The following is a 13550-nucleotide window of genomic DNA, read 5'->3' on the forward strand; positions in this document are numbered from 1 at the left end:
AAAGCCGTGTGATTATATTTAAATCCTTCCCCTCACAAAGGCTTCTGACACCCGATGGCCCATTCTCCGAGAAGCGATCAGAATGGACCATTCTTTGATGGGACAGAGGGGAGTGTGTTCCCCTGCTGGGATACACTCTCACTGAGAGTAAGACTGGGCAGGCTCCGTCCCCCCTCCCGCCCCCCCGTCCATTGTCCACCGAGATACTGATACCCCTGCATGACACAGGGAAGGAAGCTGGACAGACAGGGCAGTCTGAAGGCGGGACGGACAAACGGACAGAGTGTGAAAGGGGCTGATGAAGGAAAGAGGAGGTTTTTTTTGTTTCTTTTTGATAAATATGCTGTTTTAAGAATTTGAAGAGACAGACAAAAATACAAGAGCAATATGATGCAAACCAGCCAAGGATGTAAGTCATACAGATCATTCTATTTGAAAAAAAAAAGTTGTTCTTTATAATTTGCATGCAATTACATTTATGTGGAAATAAATACATTTTATAAATTTAAATAAATAAATGCATTTAGGGGAATTAAACGCATCATTTCTAAGTTTACCAAATCAAAACTAGCTTTGTTTGTCATACATCATTTGAATGTAGGACAGTTTGATTACAACTGTCTACTTTTTGCTTAGATTCTAAACAGCAAATGATTTGCATGCATGAACTGTTGCTTTGATAAACTCACGGTGAGTTTGTCTACCAAATTCTGTGTGCTAACCAGTGATCAAAGATCTGTCTGCAGGGGAAAAAAACAGCTTGTTAACTTTACTTATTCTTTAATTCCTCCATTCCTCTCAGTTTCCTTTGGTAGCTGAATATGTGGACACCCGTGTAACTACCGCCTATGGGCACTGCTGATTGGTGGATGGAACATGTGACACACAGGAAGTGAATTCTGTGTGTACTTGAGTAAAATCAATCCTCAATTTTCAAAGATGTGCCCATCCTCTGACATGTATTACATTTGATCTTGAGGGTGCTGTACACTTGCTGTCTGTATGACAGCATATCCTTATGTTAGTCTCCTCCTGTTGTGAAACATGTCAAGCTGCAAGTCAAGGCGTACCTTAAAATGGCAGCAGTTTACACATTTCTTCCAGAAACCAAAAACTACAAAACAACCATAGATGCACACAGCTATCATCCATATAAAACCATAAAACTTGTAATGATCCTTAGGTAAATCTATGACGGATCTTTGAATTCCATGGTGCAATCTAAAGATGCTCCATTGTGATACATGGGCCTTCCTCAATGGACTCCCGCAGATTGACTTCCTTGTTTTAGTTGACTGAGTCTGCTGCCAGATAACACTTGCACTTATATAGCTCTATTAACGGTGATTTGAACAATGCAAATGTGAAGGCGTTTTTATACTCAGTTGCTCAATCAGCTGATTAATAAACATCTCTGATATGGGAACATGCCTAGCCAGTGAGGAAAACTATAGAAACCAAACTGTTATTTTGCTTTAGTGGTTAAAAATGTTTTTGGTGCAAACTCAACACTACGTAACTGGTAACCTAATACAACACTACTGTGCATACACAAATACAGTCTTTGACTGCACTACTGCTCTACTGCCAGAAGAGGGAAATATTATCTTACTCTGTCCTCGACTGGTGAGATTTCACATACCATGGGGACTCCAACAAAATGCAATACTCCAAACCTCTTTGATATCACAGACAAGTTTGTTTGTGTGTCTGTCACGCTGTTCAAGTTGGGCAGTATTTTTTTTCAAGTGAAATGTACTCCCTGTTCCCGGCCATACGTTTCCTTCATATAAACTCTTGCACTGTATTTTAGGTTTAGTGGTTTGTGGTCACCTTGCATCACATTCTAGTTCACATTCATACTCATTCTTAGTAAACAAGCATGTTCCTTTATCAGATCCTGCATTGCTGGAAAAATTATGCCTCAGATGAGTAAGTCTTCTGATCAAAAATATATTCCTAAAATGCCCCCACCATGCAACTCTACTGCAGTGTTTTCTAGCTGGGTACAACTCCAATATAAAATGCTCATCCTAATGACCCAGTTTTAATTTATTCAAATACAGGTCACTGGATGCCGCTACTGTTTAAAGGCAACTGCGGAGAAACAGTGCATGCATAATTATAATGTTGCACTACAGGACATAGACATATGTCTTGAAAGGTCAAGCTGTCAACACACAGTGATTGGCATCTTGTGACCCAGTTCTGTAGTTTCAGGGTCCTGGTATGCACAGCTTAGAAGGAGAACTATTCAAAAAGCTTATTCAAAAATATTTCTTATGGAAGTGGGGGTCAGACACAGGTAAAGTCCTTAGGGGTGTGCAGACATTCGTTTTGGATGAAGTGAGCACTAAGGTCAGTGTTCATGACTTCACAATAAGAAAGAGACTGGACAAAAACGGGATTCATGGGAGAGTTGCAAGGCAGAAACCACTGTTAACCACGAGAAGCATCAATGGTCATCTCTCATTTTCAGAGCAGGACCTGGATGAACCCCATGCTATTTGTTCTAAGATCCCCAGGATAATGTTCTAAGAATCCCATTATGTCTAGAGTAAAGCAAATACATTTTGCAGTAAGAACATCATACCAACAGTCAAACATGGTGGTGGGGGTGTGCTAGTGTGGGGATGATTTGCTGCCTCGGGACCTGGACAACTGGCCATGATTGAAGGAACTTTGAATTCTCATCTGTCCTTGAGCTGAAGCTGAAGCATAATTGGGGTATGCAGCCGGACAATGACCCAAAACACGAAAGCAAGTTCACATCTGAACAGCTGAAAAGAAACTAAATGAAAATGTTGGAGTGGCCAGGTCAAAGTTCTGATTTGAATCCAATAGAGATGCTGTGGCAGGACCTGAAACGAGCAGTCCTTGCATAAAAACCAGTAATTAAATCAGTTCTGCAAAGAAGTGTGGGCTAAAATTCTTCCACAGCATTGTGAAATACTGATATCAAATTATAGGATATTTGAGTGTTTGATTGAAGTTATTGCTGCTAAAAATGGTGCAAGTTATTAAGTTAAAGGGACAATTACTTTTTTCACGTGGGTGATATGGGTGTTTGATAACCTTTCCATTAAATAAATTAAATAATCACCATGAGATACATAGACACATCTTATTACCCATAGTACAGTCACACTCACATCCACCCCATTACCTTGAGACTCCCTTGACATGCCTTCTCAATACCACAATACCCCTAAGCCCCCATCTCTCCAGTTTTCCCCCAATACCCAGAGAACACCTTTGGTTTCAGACACATTTCCTGTTCCTCTGTCGGGACGGTGCTGAAACTCACAGGTCCCTGCGAGGCTGGGCAACACCTGGGACTTCCTGTCTGGATGCACGGCCAAAGTAGGCTCTTTCAACACAAAAGTGTGTGTGCCTGTGTGTGCATGTCTGTGTCTCTCTGTGCATGTCAGTGTGTATGTCTGTGTGTGTGCCTGTCTGTGTGTGTGTGTGTGTGTGTGTGTCGGTGTGTTTGTCTGTCTGTGTCTGTGTGTGTGTGTGTCGGTGTGTTTGTCTGTCTGTGTGTGTGTGTGTCGGTGTGTTTGTCTGTCTGTGTGTGTGTGTGTCGGTGTGTTTGTCTGTGTGTCTATGTGTGTGTGTGTGTGCATGTCTGTGTCTGTGTATCTGAGTGCGTGTGTGTGTGTGTGCGCATGTGTGAGTTTTAAAAAATCTGACTCTGTCTCTGTCCTTGTTTTCTTATTCTTTCTCCACCTGTGTTCCTTCACTGATGGATTTGTGGACAACCAGAGGTAGATTTCTCTGCAAGATTTACACTTGGTTTACACTTAAAGGGATAAACACAGTAAGAGTTCTTACAAAGTAAACCTCTGGATGTAATTTTTAGAACTCCGAATGAGAAAGAGGAATTTTTTTGTCTAAATTCTAAAAAAAGGCAACAACCACCAAGCCAATGTAAACCCAGGCCAAGCAACTCCCATGATGCATTTTAGTGCAGTCAAATGTATGTGTTTACGGAGGGCAGTGAAATGTGGAACAGTCATACCTGTGATCTCCCATTGTCATGATTAACCTGAGTTTGACTGACATGCAATCGCATATCTTTGCCTGGCAGTGGCTGTTGCTATGAGATACCAGCGTCAGCATACAATAACTCCCCAGAAGGCATTCCTCCCCAATATAACTATATAAATCACTGCAACACACAGCAAACATTGGGGAGGTTACTTTTCTGGGAAACGTGGTAAACTGACCCAAAAATAGCAGCCCGTACTTATGGTGACGATGGTGGCAGATGACAGAGCGGTCTCCAAGGAGACAACGGAATTCCTTGTGTACCTCAGGCTGTAGCTGGTAGCCCAGAAAAGAAATTAGCAACTTTCAGCCGTAGAACTACAACTGTGAATTGAATTGTGGCCTTGCCTGGCAACAGGAGACAGTCGTGTAATATATGAGTGGCTTGGACTTTCTATCAACAGATTTCTCTGGAAGAGTGAAGAGGATTTTGTGGTGTACTGGGTTCAAAATGTTCTGTCCCAACCCAGCTGCCCATAACCATTCCCTAGCATTGTCAGCGTGTCCAAAAGAGTAGACTCTGCACCTCTGTGCCCCAAATTACACAGTTACACAGTGTACACTAATATCACACATGGACAGTGGGGCAGAATGGATCTTCCCCACTTCTCCAATTCCCCACTTTCCCAATTAGGAAAAATTTCAATAAGCTGAGCCTGTCAGCCAAATTTGAGGTGATCTTAATTTGAGACATATACATTTAGTATATGTTCACAGGATTATATCTAAGTAACTGTGCCTCCAGAAGTTTTATTGTGATAGGTCGTCATCACTTATTGCTTTGATTGCCCATTTATTGAAGACCACGGGCAATCAAAATAAACCTTTTTGGAAAGTTTTACTGAGTTCTTTTACTGCCCCCTGTAGGACCATTTGGTATTGGTCATTTGGAGACTGTCTTGCTTATGCAGGTTATAGCTATAGCATATCATTATAGCATTCATGTTGTTTTAACCAATCAGTGATGGAACAATTTGAGTGCCTGCCAATCAGAAGTAAATTTGAATAGCCATACAGAAGTCATACAGAATGGTCAAGATGTATCAGACATCCTGCTCTCCTGTATAGTAGTGGTTTACAGCTCTAAAGGAAACTTTCAAATTTGAAAAAAAGTTAGTATACATCTGTATCTTGTGGCATAAAGGAACACATTAAATTATTATTATTATTATTATTCTGTAATCTTTAATGTTATTACTACTGCTTGCACTACTGTAAATAACAACATGGCAATAGCAGCAACATCAGCAGCAGCCGTTATCAATGCAGTTATTATTATGGTGCAGAGAGTGATGATAGTAGTGATCATTCTCCAATAGTAAGGACTCGTGTACTCAGTCTGAAAGCACAGGGGAAGGCTAGCTAGCACAGGTCTCTCCTGATTCGTCTCTGGCCTGCTAGTAAACAGCTCACTCATTGTGCCTGTGGCATGCGGCAGCATGGAGGTCAGTGTGTTCGCAGCCAACTGGGCAGGGAGCCAGAGGGCCAGGGGGCGGAGGAGCAGGGGCGGGCAGACCGATGAAGGTGGGGGTAAGGGGTTCGGTGGGTGGGGGCGCCGGCGTGTGGAATTTATAAGGCAGCTGCAATGTTTGCCCAGCAGAGTCAAGCTTCGTGAGTAGGACCGAGGGAACATGAACTTAGAGTAAACCTGGTCTGCGGTCCAGGACAGAGGCCAAAAGCAGCTCCTAACCTGTCCCTCGGCCCCCCGCCCTCCACGCACCCCGCCCCCCCCACCCCCCGAACCCTGGTGCGTACGAAATTGCCACAATCCTGAGCGATCGGAGCCTCTGTCAGCATGTTCAGACTGGGAAAACCATATTAAAAAAATTCAGTGAAACTGTCTGTTCATATACTTTGCACCCCCTACCCATATGCTTTGCCTTATGGGTAACACCACTGTTACACTCTGAAATCTTATCGATAGATCCTTGGTGTTGATTGAGTGGCCACCTGCTGAACTTATTTGTGTGTGTTCCCCCCCCCCCAAAACTGTATTTCCAGGGGGTATTAGTATTCTACACCTTATGAAAGTCATAGTGTGATATTCTTCCCAAGCCAAGGAGGTAAACCAATCAGACGGCTGTCTGATAGCGAGGAAGCCATTCACAGCGCAGTCCAAACATAGCAGAACAAGGCCGTCACTGGCGTTCTCATTTCAAACCTCATTTCAAAAGTAATTTTGTGGTGAAATGAATTCAATTAGAGAAGGATCAATTTAAGTGATTACACTGGCGTGATTACATGAATATTTTAAATCTAAATAATACACCCGCCTAATCACCCTCAACAGTAATTACGGCAGTGGAGCTGTAATTGGGTTGGAATATGAATATTTCATTGCTCATTTCCAGCATGGCCTCTTCCCGTATTTAACACTGAGAAACACTGAATGACCTGAAAAAAGACAGACTCGCAGTTGTATGTTGTATGTCCGTATATTTTCCTCTTTGACAGGAGACATAACACTGAAATACATTCAGGAATTATATTAAACAAAATAAAAGTCTTAAATACACAAATTAAAATCCTATTTCTAGAACAGGATAACCTCTATTATCACCTAAAACATACCCCGAAAAATGAGGCGAACTCCAAACAGTGTCACTCCACCAAGCGTGAAGCCTGTACAAACACTACATTTCACGTCCTCTCTCTCTATCTCTCCATCTCTCTCTCTCGCTCCCTTTCTCTCTATCTCTCACTGTCTTTCCCTCTCTCTCTCACACACACACACACACACACACACACATACAGTATACACATGCAGAGGGCTGAAATCTATATGAATTTTACAATGAAAAGAATACTATAATACAGGCTTTCCCATTGCCAGTCCACCCATGAACAGAGCAGAATACTGAAATATTAAACAAAAGGAAGTGTACACCTGCATACACCAAAACAAACATTGACAGAAATGATGCCTATTGTGAACTAACACAATCTATAATAGTATCAGGGAAGACATATGAACACTGGGTTTCATACACAAAATTACACAGAATTTCACAGATATGTTAAAACTCTGAACGCATTCTGGTTTCGCTTAATAGTTGAGATGAATGTAATGATAAGAAAAGTGCATATGTAATATATTGCATGTGTTTCTGACAGTGTTTTGCTTATTCCCTCTAAAGGTGTATTGTACTGAATTGTACGATTTCTCCTCTTGTCTAATGAAAAGAATAAATACATGGAAGAAACATCAACAGAAAGGAGAAATGGATCACGGATGCATTTCTGTTGCGAAACTAAAAGGTCCTGGTCAGGACTTGCATCTAGCATGTTGTGCCACTACAAAATGTGTGTCATCCATAAATCTAGACTAGTGTTTACACCCCCAACTCACCGTGAGGATGGTTCTGTTCAGTAGGTGATCAGAAGTAATGGAGCATTCTTACTGCAATCTCTCAGACACCTCTTTCACAGAGAAGAGGATCTCTCACACTTCTTTCTCCCCCATTATCAGCACTATACCCATCGGTCATGTCTCTAAGTGAGCAGCCATCTCTCACAGTGGCTAGCAGGTATGTACAATAACATAACTTAAAGTGCAAGCAAATGTTCTTAGTGTTGGCTGGACTGGTAGCCTGGTTCAGAAGGAGGGACTGACTAAATGTTCAGATCCCCAGCAGAGAAGTCATGAAGGCTGTCAGGGGAGGTCACTGTGCAATCAGTGTGCAGACTGAAGACCTCCCACCACCAGGGAGAGCTGCTTTTTTAAACTCTGGTTGGAGTTAAGGGGCGATAGTAAGTTTGACCTCACGGCCAGCCCTACAGAGACTGCGGGAGCAGCGGTGGGGTGGTACTGGTGTGGGGCTTCTCCGGGCCGCCTCACTGCGAGAAGGTGTGGATGTCGTTGTGCAGGATGACGGACGGCAGGGGGGCGGGGCCGCGGCTCGGGCAGGTGCCGGCGCCGCACTGGCAGCGCTGGATCCACATGACGTCGCGCGAGAAGCTCTCCCCGTCCGGGCAGCGGAAGAGCAGGCGCATGGTGCGGGCCTGGGAGGGGGTGCAGCACCGGCCGTCCGAGCAGGAGCCGCAGGAGCGGGGCCTGTACCGCCGCGCCGTGGAGCAACCTGCGAACGTGATCCTCACAGCCTCCCGCGGACGCACCGTCCTCTGGCACTTCTTCCCTTTCTGAACAAGAGCAATGGGGAGAGCATTAGACCATGTGAACCCAGATAGCCTCTTGTATGAAATAAAGTATGAACATAGCATACGCATAATAGTTATATCGCTGTAACTTTACTGGAGCAGGTATCTTGCTCAAAGTACAGCAGCAGGGGAGTACGGAATTTGAAACTGCAACTGTGACATAAATTAAAGGTTTTTAGATGCCAGTGTTAGATTGTGTCATTTTTTCAACTTCTACTGGAATCTCAGATCCGAGAGAGTACGCTCTTCTCACAGTGTGACTGAACAATCCTTACCCTGAGAAACGGGGTCAGAGGGAGGTCACACTGCCGAATCTGGCACAGTCGGGTCTCTCTGACCAGCCGGCACTCTGCGTTGCTGTTAGTCACTCGGCTGGAAACCCCCATCCCGCAGGTGGTGGAACATTCAGACCAATCAGTGGTCTGCGAGAAGCACTGGCTGGGAAAGGGGACATGCGGCTGTTGGGGGGTCAGCCACTCTGTGGGAGAAAAGGGGGGGACACAGAGTCAGCCAGTTAAATACAGGCACAGAGCAGGAGACCAGGAGAGACACAGGAAATGATGAGCAAAAAGGAGCTGATGGGAATTGTAGATACACAAACCCCAAATGTAATATCCTGAGTTATTCACCCGAATCTGCACCAATACTAGCGTTTTTAGATGCCTTTACAGAGCACAACTCTATCATATAGCAGCTCCAACCATTATAGGATTCAAGGAAGGTGGACCCTAGATGTCTTCGGCCAAGATCACCGGAAACTTTATTGCCTAAGTTGGCTCAAAGAAGTGTCCATTATATTCCATTAGTTGGCAATTACATATGAATATCTGCTCAGGATGTAGAATATCTTTGTTAAAGCCACCTCGAAACAGGTCCACTCAACCATTCAGGAAGCCTCACTCTGGTCACTGTACGTGCGGCTGTTGGGGTGAGGGGGGGCGGAGTCTGTACCCAGGAAGGCTGCGGTGCTCCCGTGGGGGTGCTCGGGCGGCTGCAGCTCCTTGCTGATGGCATTGAGGTGGGGCCGGGGGTAGTCGGGCGGGGGGGCGCCCCGGGGGCCGGCGGGGTCCTCGCTGATGCGGTTGTCGTCGTCGCAGACCCACTCGTCGCAGCAGCGGCCGGGGGGGCGGGCCAGCCGGGGGCTGGCGCAGCGCCAGTCCGGCAGGGGCACCTGGTGGGGGCAGAGGGGCATGCAGCCCACCACCCCGTCCATGCAGCTGCACTGGTGCTGGCAGCTGGGCTGGAAGTCCTCGCCGTGCTGGTACATGCGCCCGTTGAACTCACAGGGGCGGCCCTGAGCCTCAGCTGTTGGTGGGGGGGGGGAGACATCAGACAAACTGTTTTCTATTACTCTGTCCCACGCTCACTAACCTTGAGTCATTATCCAATGCCATATTTATTTTGACTGAAAAGCTATCATTATGTTCAGATAATGTTTAATGGTAAATCATATTTATGTCTAGCTATGGGGTATTATTATGTTCAAATCACATCTTATGCTGAATATATTTTTGGCGTGGGAAGCATTATGTTCAGATTTAACTATTATATTTTATTCTAGAGAGATGCGTAATTAGAATTTCTACAGGAAATAAATGACTAAGGGTGGAATTTAAGGCCGGACTCAACTTGCTAAGCAAATAAACAGGAAGGTGTCGAGTAAACGGACATTTTCAGAATTCCAATGATAATCGCGAGATAATCGCATTGAATGTGACCCTGACACACTCGGTTTCACACGTCTACCCCCTCCACCCCCCCCCCCCCCCCCCCCCTTCTGTCTTTCCTCTTTACCTCGGCACAGCCCGCGGTCGGGGTCCCCCCCGGGCACTAGGTGGCAGTGCAGGCCCTTGATGTGGTCGCAGGGATGCCGGAGGCTGCACTCCTGGTTGAACTGGCGGGCGCACACCTTGCAGCAGCCGCAGCCGTCCGTGATCCAGCTGATGCCCGGCGGGCAGGAGGGGGGCGAGTGCGGGCACGAGCACTGAGACGGGCAGCCGCCCTCCACCTGCAGCGCACGACAACAAGAGGGAGGGGCTGGCGTGAGGGCGGGGCGGGCACGAGGGCACGAGGGTTTCCAGAATTGATCGTTTTTTAAAAAGTCTCGGAAAAAAAGACTCAGAGAAATCAATGAGAAAACATAGTAGACTCTTTTTGCGACATTGAGGGTACGGTACACAGACTCCAGTACAAGCTGAAGTGAACTCTGTGTTTAACATGCTTTCCTATAATTATGACCTGTTTTTATGAAACGGCGGTTTAAAGTAAGGCTAGAATGAGCTGAGCTGTGCGGGACAAGGGCTGCTTTTCTTCGAACCTGAAAACCTCAGCCGCTGCCATAATCTGGAAGTCTGAACTGTGAGGACACAGAGAGGGACACATCTCTGCATAGTCCGGGCGAAACTTTCCACATGTTCAGAGCACACGCGGTCGTCCTTCCTGACCAGAACGTTAATCACTAACATGCCGGTCTTGTCAGAGGACAGGTTTGTAATTCCCGTCGTAAAACTTTAAAGCCCCCTCCTCTGCTGTTCGAGACAAAAAAAAAACTCTCCCTGGAAGCTACCACAAAACCCCCCGGACACATGCTTTTGGGAAAGCATGAAGCCAGGATAAGCTAACTTCAGACAGTGATTTTGACGTAGAAGCCAAATTTTGCTTGGTGGCTTTTGGTTCTGTATTGCAAATATCCACTCCCTAAATATATGATGGCTCTTACATGAGGACAGTATGTACTTGTGTTCACTCCCTCAAAGCCATGGCAAAATATGTGCAAAGTGCAATATGATTCATTCAAGTACCATTTATTTCAGAGCATACAAAGCCACTGCTATGAAGAGCATGCATACTTCTGACAGCCAGTCATATTTAAACGACCATATTTACATTCCAAGTCACCCCCTAATTCTGGGCATACCTAAAATATGAACAGCCAATCACTACAAAAAAATCTTGAACTCGTGTCACAATACCAAGAGCATGCAAGAAAAAATAATTGTAAATAATTTTTTGTGAAGCATTCATGGAATTTGAATTCTTGAATCAAAAGCTAACTTGCCAACATGGAGTTGTACATGCAGTACAGTGATTTATAAGCCCTGTATTTAAAATATGACCTCTATAATTTAAGGCCATTCAGTACTGGCTTTGTGGAGTCCAGAGTACTTCCTGTTGACTTTAACACAAACAAGGTGCACGTGTAAAGAAAGTATGCAATCTTTGGTGGGGAGCAGAGAAGCATATGAGTAAATCATTCCATACACTTGGAGGGCAAAAATGGATTGCATATTCCGAGAAACAGCAGATCAGTTCAGAGACATGTGAGGAGAGGGAGGGAGAAAGAGGGAGAGAAAAAGACAGGTGCATATTGCCAATATCGTTTGAAAACTTACCATCACGGAAGTGCAGAGCAGAACAGCAAACAGAGTCAAGAAGCATTCCTGTTTCATCGTCCTGGAAAACATTTTGTCTTCGTCTTCTTGGTAAACAATGGCAATTTCTTACAGTGATAACAACTAATGTTGAATACAATTTTTTTAAAAAAATCAGATTATTCTAATAAAAACAAAATATTTTGAAAAGGTTTTTAAAAATCGCAGGCAGAGCGGGTGCTGGTAAACAGCTAAGAATAGGGTGCTGATTGTGCCTTGGTTGAGGATATGCCACCCCAAGTGCTTGCTGGTCGTGAATCCAGAGAGGACGGTCTGTCCGTTGGTCCGCGCGGCTGAGAGCCTGTCCTGGTTTCTGTGCGCGTGTGCTGAGTGCTACGCCAGCCGGGCGGTCGTTACTGCCCACCTTTCTCCACACAGCTCGGCTCAGCCCCACTTCATTGAGAAATTCCTCCCGCGGCACCCGCACTTATAGACGCCCGCAGACAGCCTCCGATGACATCACCAGTCCACCCAGGGGAGGGAGCGCCAGAAGGAGAGAAACGGGGGGAGAGAGAGAGAGAGAGGGAAAAAGAAAAAGAGGTCAGAAGGAGAAGGGGGAAGATTAAGAGGGAGGGGTGGACATGGGAGTGGGAGGCAGATGAAGAAGAGAATGAGGACAGAGTAGGGAGATGGTGAAAGAAAGACAAACTTCAGACACAAGATTGCCGAAAGGAATAAATCCAACAGAAATCACAGACACAAAGTGAAAAAATTATGCTCATTTCAGAGGGTAATTTCTGAAATTAACGAAGAACATGATGACCTTAGAATACACCATAATAAGAAGCCATTCAGCCCATTTAGACTCATTAAGTCACATTTTTAAGGAACATTGATGCATAATTTAATATAATGTTCTCTTTTTGATTATGACAAAGAAACATATCAACTGATGTCTACTGAAGCCTTTACAGTACGCCTATAATATCTGAATTCCCCTGAATGTATAGTGAGTAATTGGTCACGTGACAGATATTCTTTACAGGAGTGGTAGCTGGGGATGATGGGACTATGGCGCCTGTTTGGAGATTCTGGGATCGGAACTAGGCTACGATGAGTCATTTCGAAGTGGAACAAAATGGAGAGGGAATCCCGTCTTTGCGTAGGTGTTTGTGAGCGTTCGCTAAAGAGGGAAAGACTGTGATGCAAACAATGGTGAGAATCCCTCTGAGCGAAGGACCCACTCCCCCTCCATGTCTAACCAGGGTCACTTCCTGTAGCACTACGGCGTCCCCTAAAACTCCTTCCTCACCGACACATCGCAGGAAGCACAGGTTCCCCTCGTCTGAAGACCTGTGTGTTTACATTGGAAAAACTAAACATTCACATTGTCACCCTGTGAGGACATAAAAAAAGTGTTTTTGTTCAAGAACAGGAAGCCATTGCATTGGACCTTGGCTCACACCGTTATGAAACAGGAAAAGTGTTTTAGTACACACTGGTGAGGATGACTGGTGGAAGCCTAAGGGTAACCTGGACCAACATCTGTCACAAGTCAATTCAGCTGCAGCCCATAACTCAAAATCACACCTCTTTGACCAACCCTGAGCATTACGCACACATACACGCGCGCACATACGCACACATACTGTACACACACACGCACACAAACATGCACATGTGGCTGCTTACTGGTTCTTGCACATGTATGCACTCACAGACACACATGGTTGATTATGCTCTCACATGCGCATATGCACACACACGCATACACACGCACACGCATGGCTGCTTATGAAACCACATACACACACACACACACATTCACCTGCATTTGAGCACACACACACACACACACACACTCACACACACGCGACTGCTTACTGGCGCTCACAAACGTATGCACTTACATACAAACGGACATGGCCAATTACACTTACATTTGCACACACACACACACAAACACATTCA

The 13550-nt window shown here is 45.1% G+C and overlaps 1 protein-coding gene across 1 annotated transcript; it reads right to left on the reverse strand.

Moving 5' to 3' along the window:
- Nucleotides 1–6466: 6466 nt before the first annotated feature.
- On the reverse strand, nt 6467–12050 carry LOC118237241 (CCN family member 1-like). The gene is made up of 5 exons (XM_035435743.1): nt 11601–12050; nt 10003–10216; nt 9160–9513; nt 8484–8686; nt 6467–8190 (listed from the first exon to the last, which is right to left on the reverse strand). Exons 1-5 carry the CDS (start codon nt 11670–11672, stop codon nt 7885–7887), a joined length of 1149 nt encoding a protein of 382 aa, XP_035291634.1. The 5' UTR covers nt 11673–12050; the 3' UTR covers nt 6467–7884.
- Between the last annotated feature and the right edge of the window lie 1500 nt (nt 12051–13550).

The sequence above is a fragment of the Anguilla anguilla genome, chromosome 10, assembly GCF_013347855.1.
Source record: "Anguilla anguilla isolate fAngAng1 chromosome 10, fAngAng1.pri, whole genome shotgun sequence".
Classification (NCBI taxonomy): Eukaryota; Metazoa; Chordata; class Actinopteri; order Anguilliformes; family Anguillidae; genus Anguilla; species Anguilla anguilla.

Coding starts and splice junctions, on each gene's coding strand:
- LOC118237241 (XM_035435743.1), bottom strand. CDS start 11,672: ATGTTTTCCAGGACGATGAAACAGGAATGCTTCTTGACTCTGTTTGCT. Junction 10,217..11,600: donor TGCTCTGCACTTCCGTGATG/GTAAGTTTTCAA, acceptor CGTGCGCTGCAG/GTGGAGGGCGGCTGCCCGTC. Junction 8,191..8,483: donor CTCTGACCCCGTTTCTCAGG/GTAAGGATTGTT, acceptor GCTCTTGTTCAG/AAAGGGAAGAAGTGCCAGAG.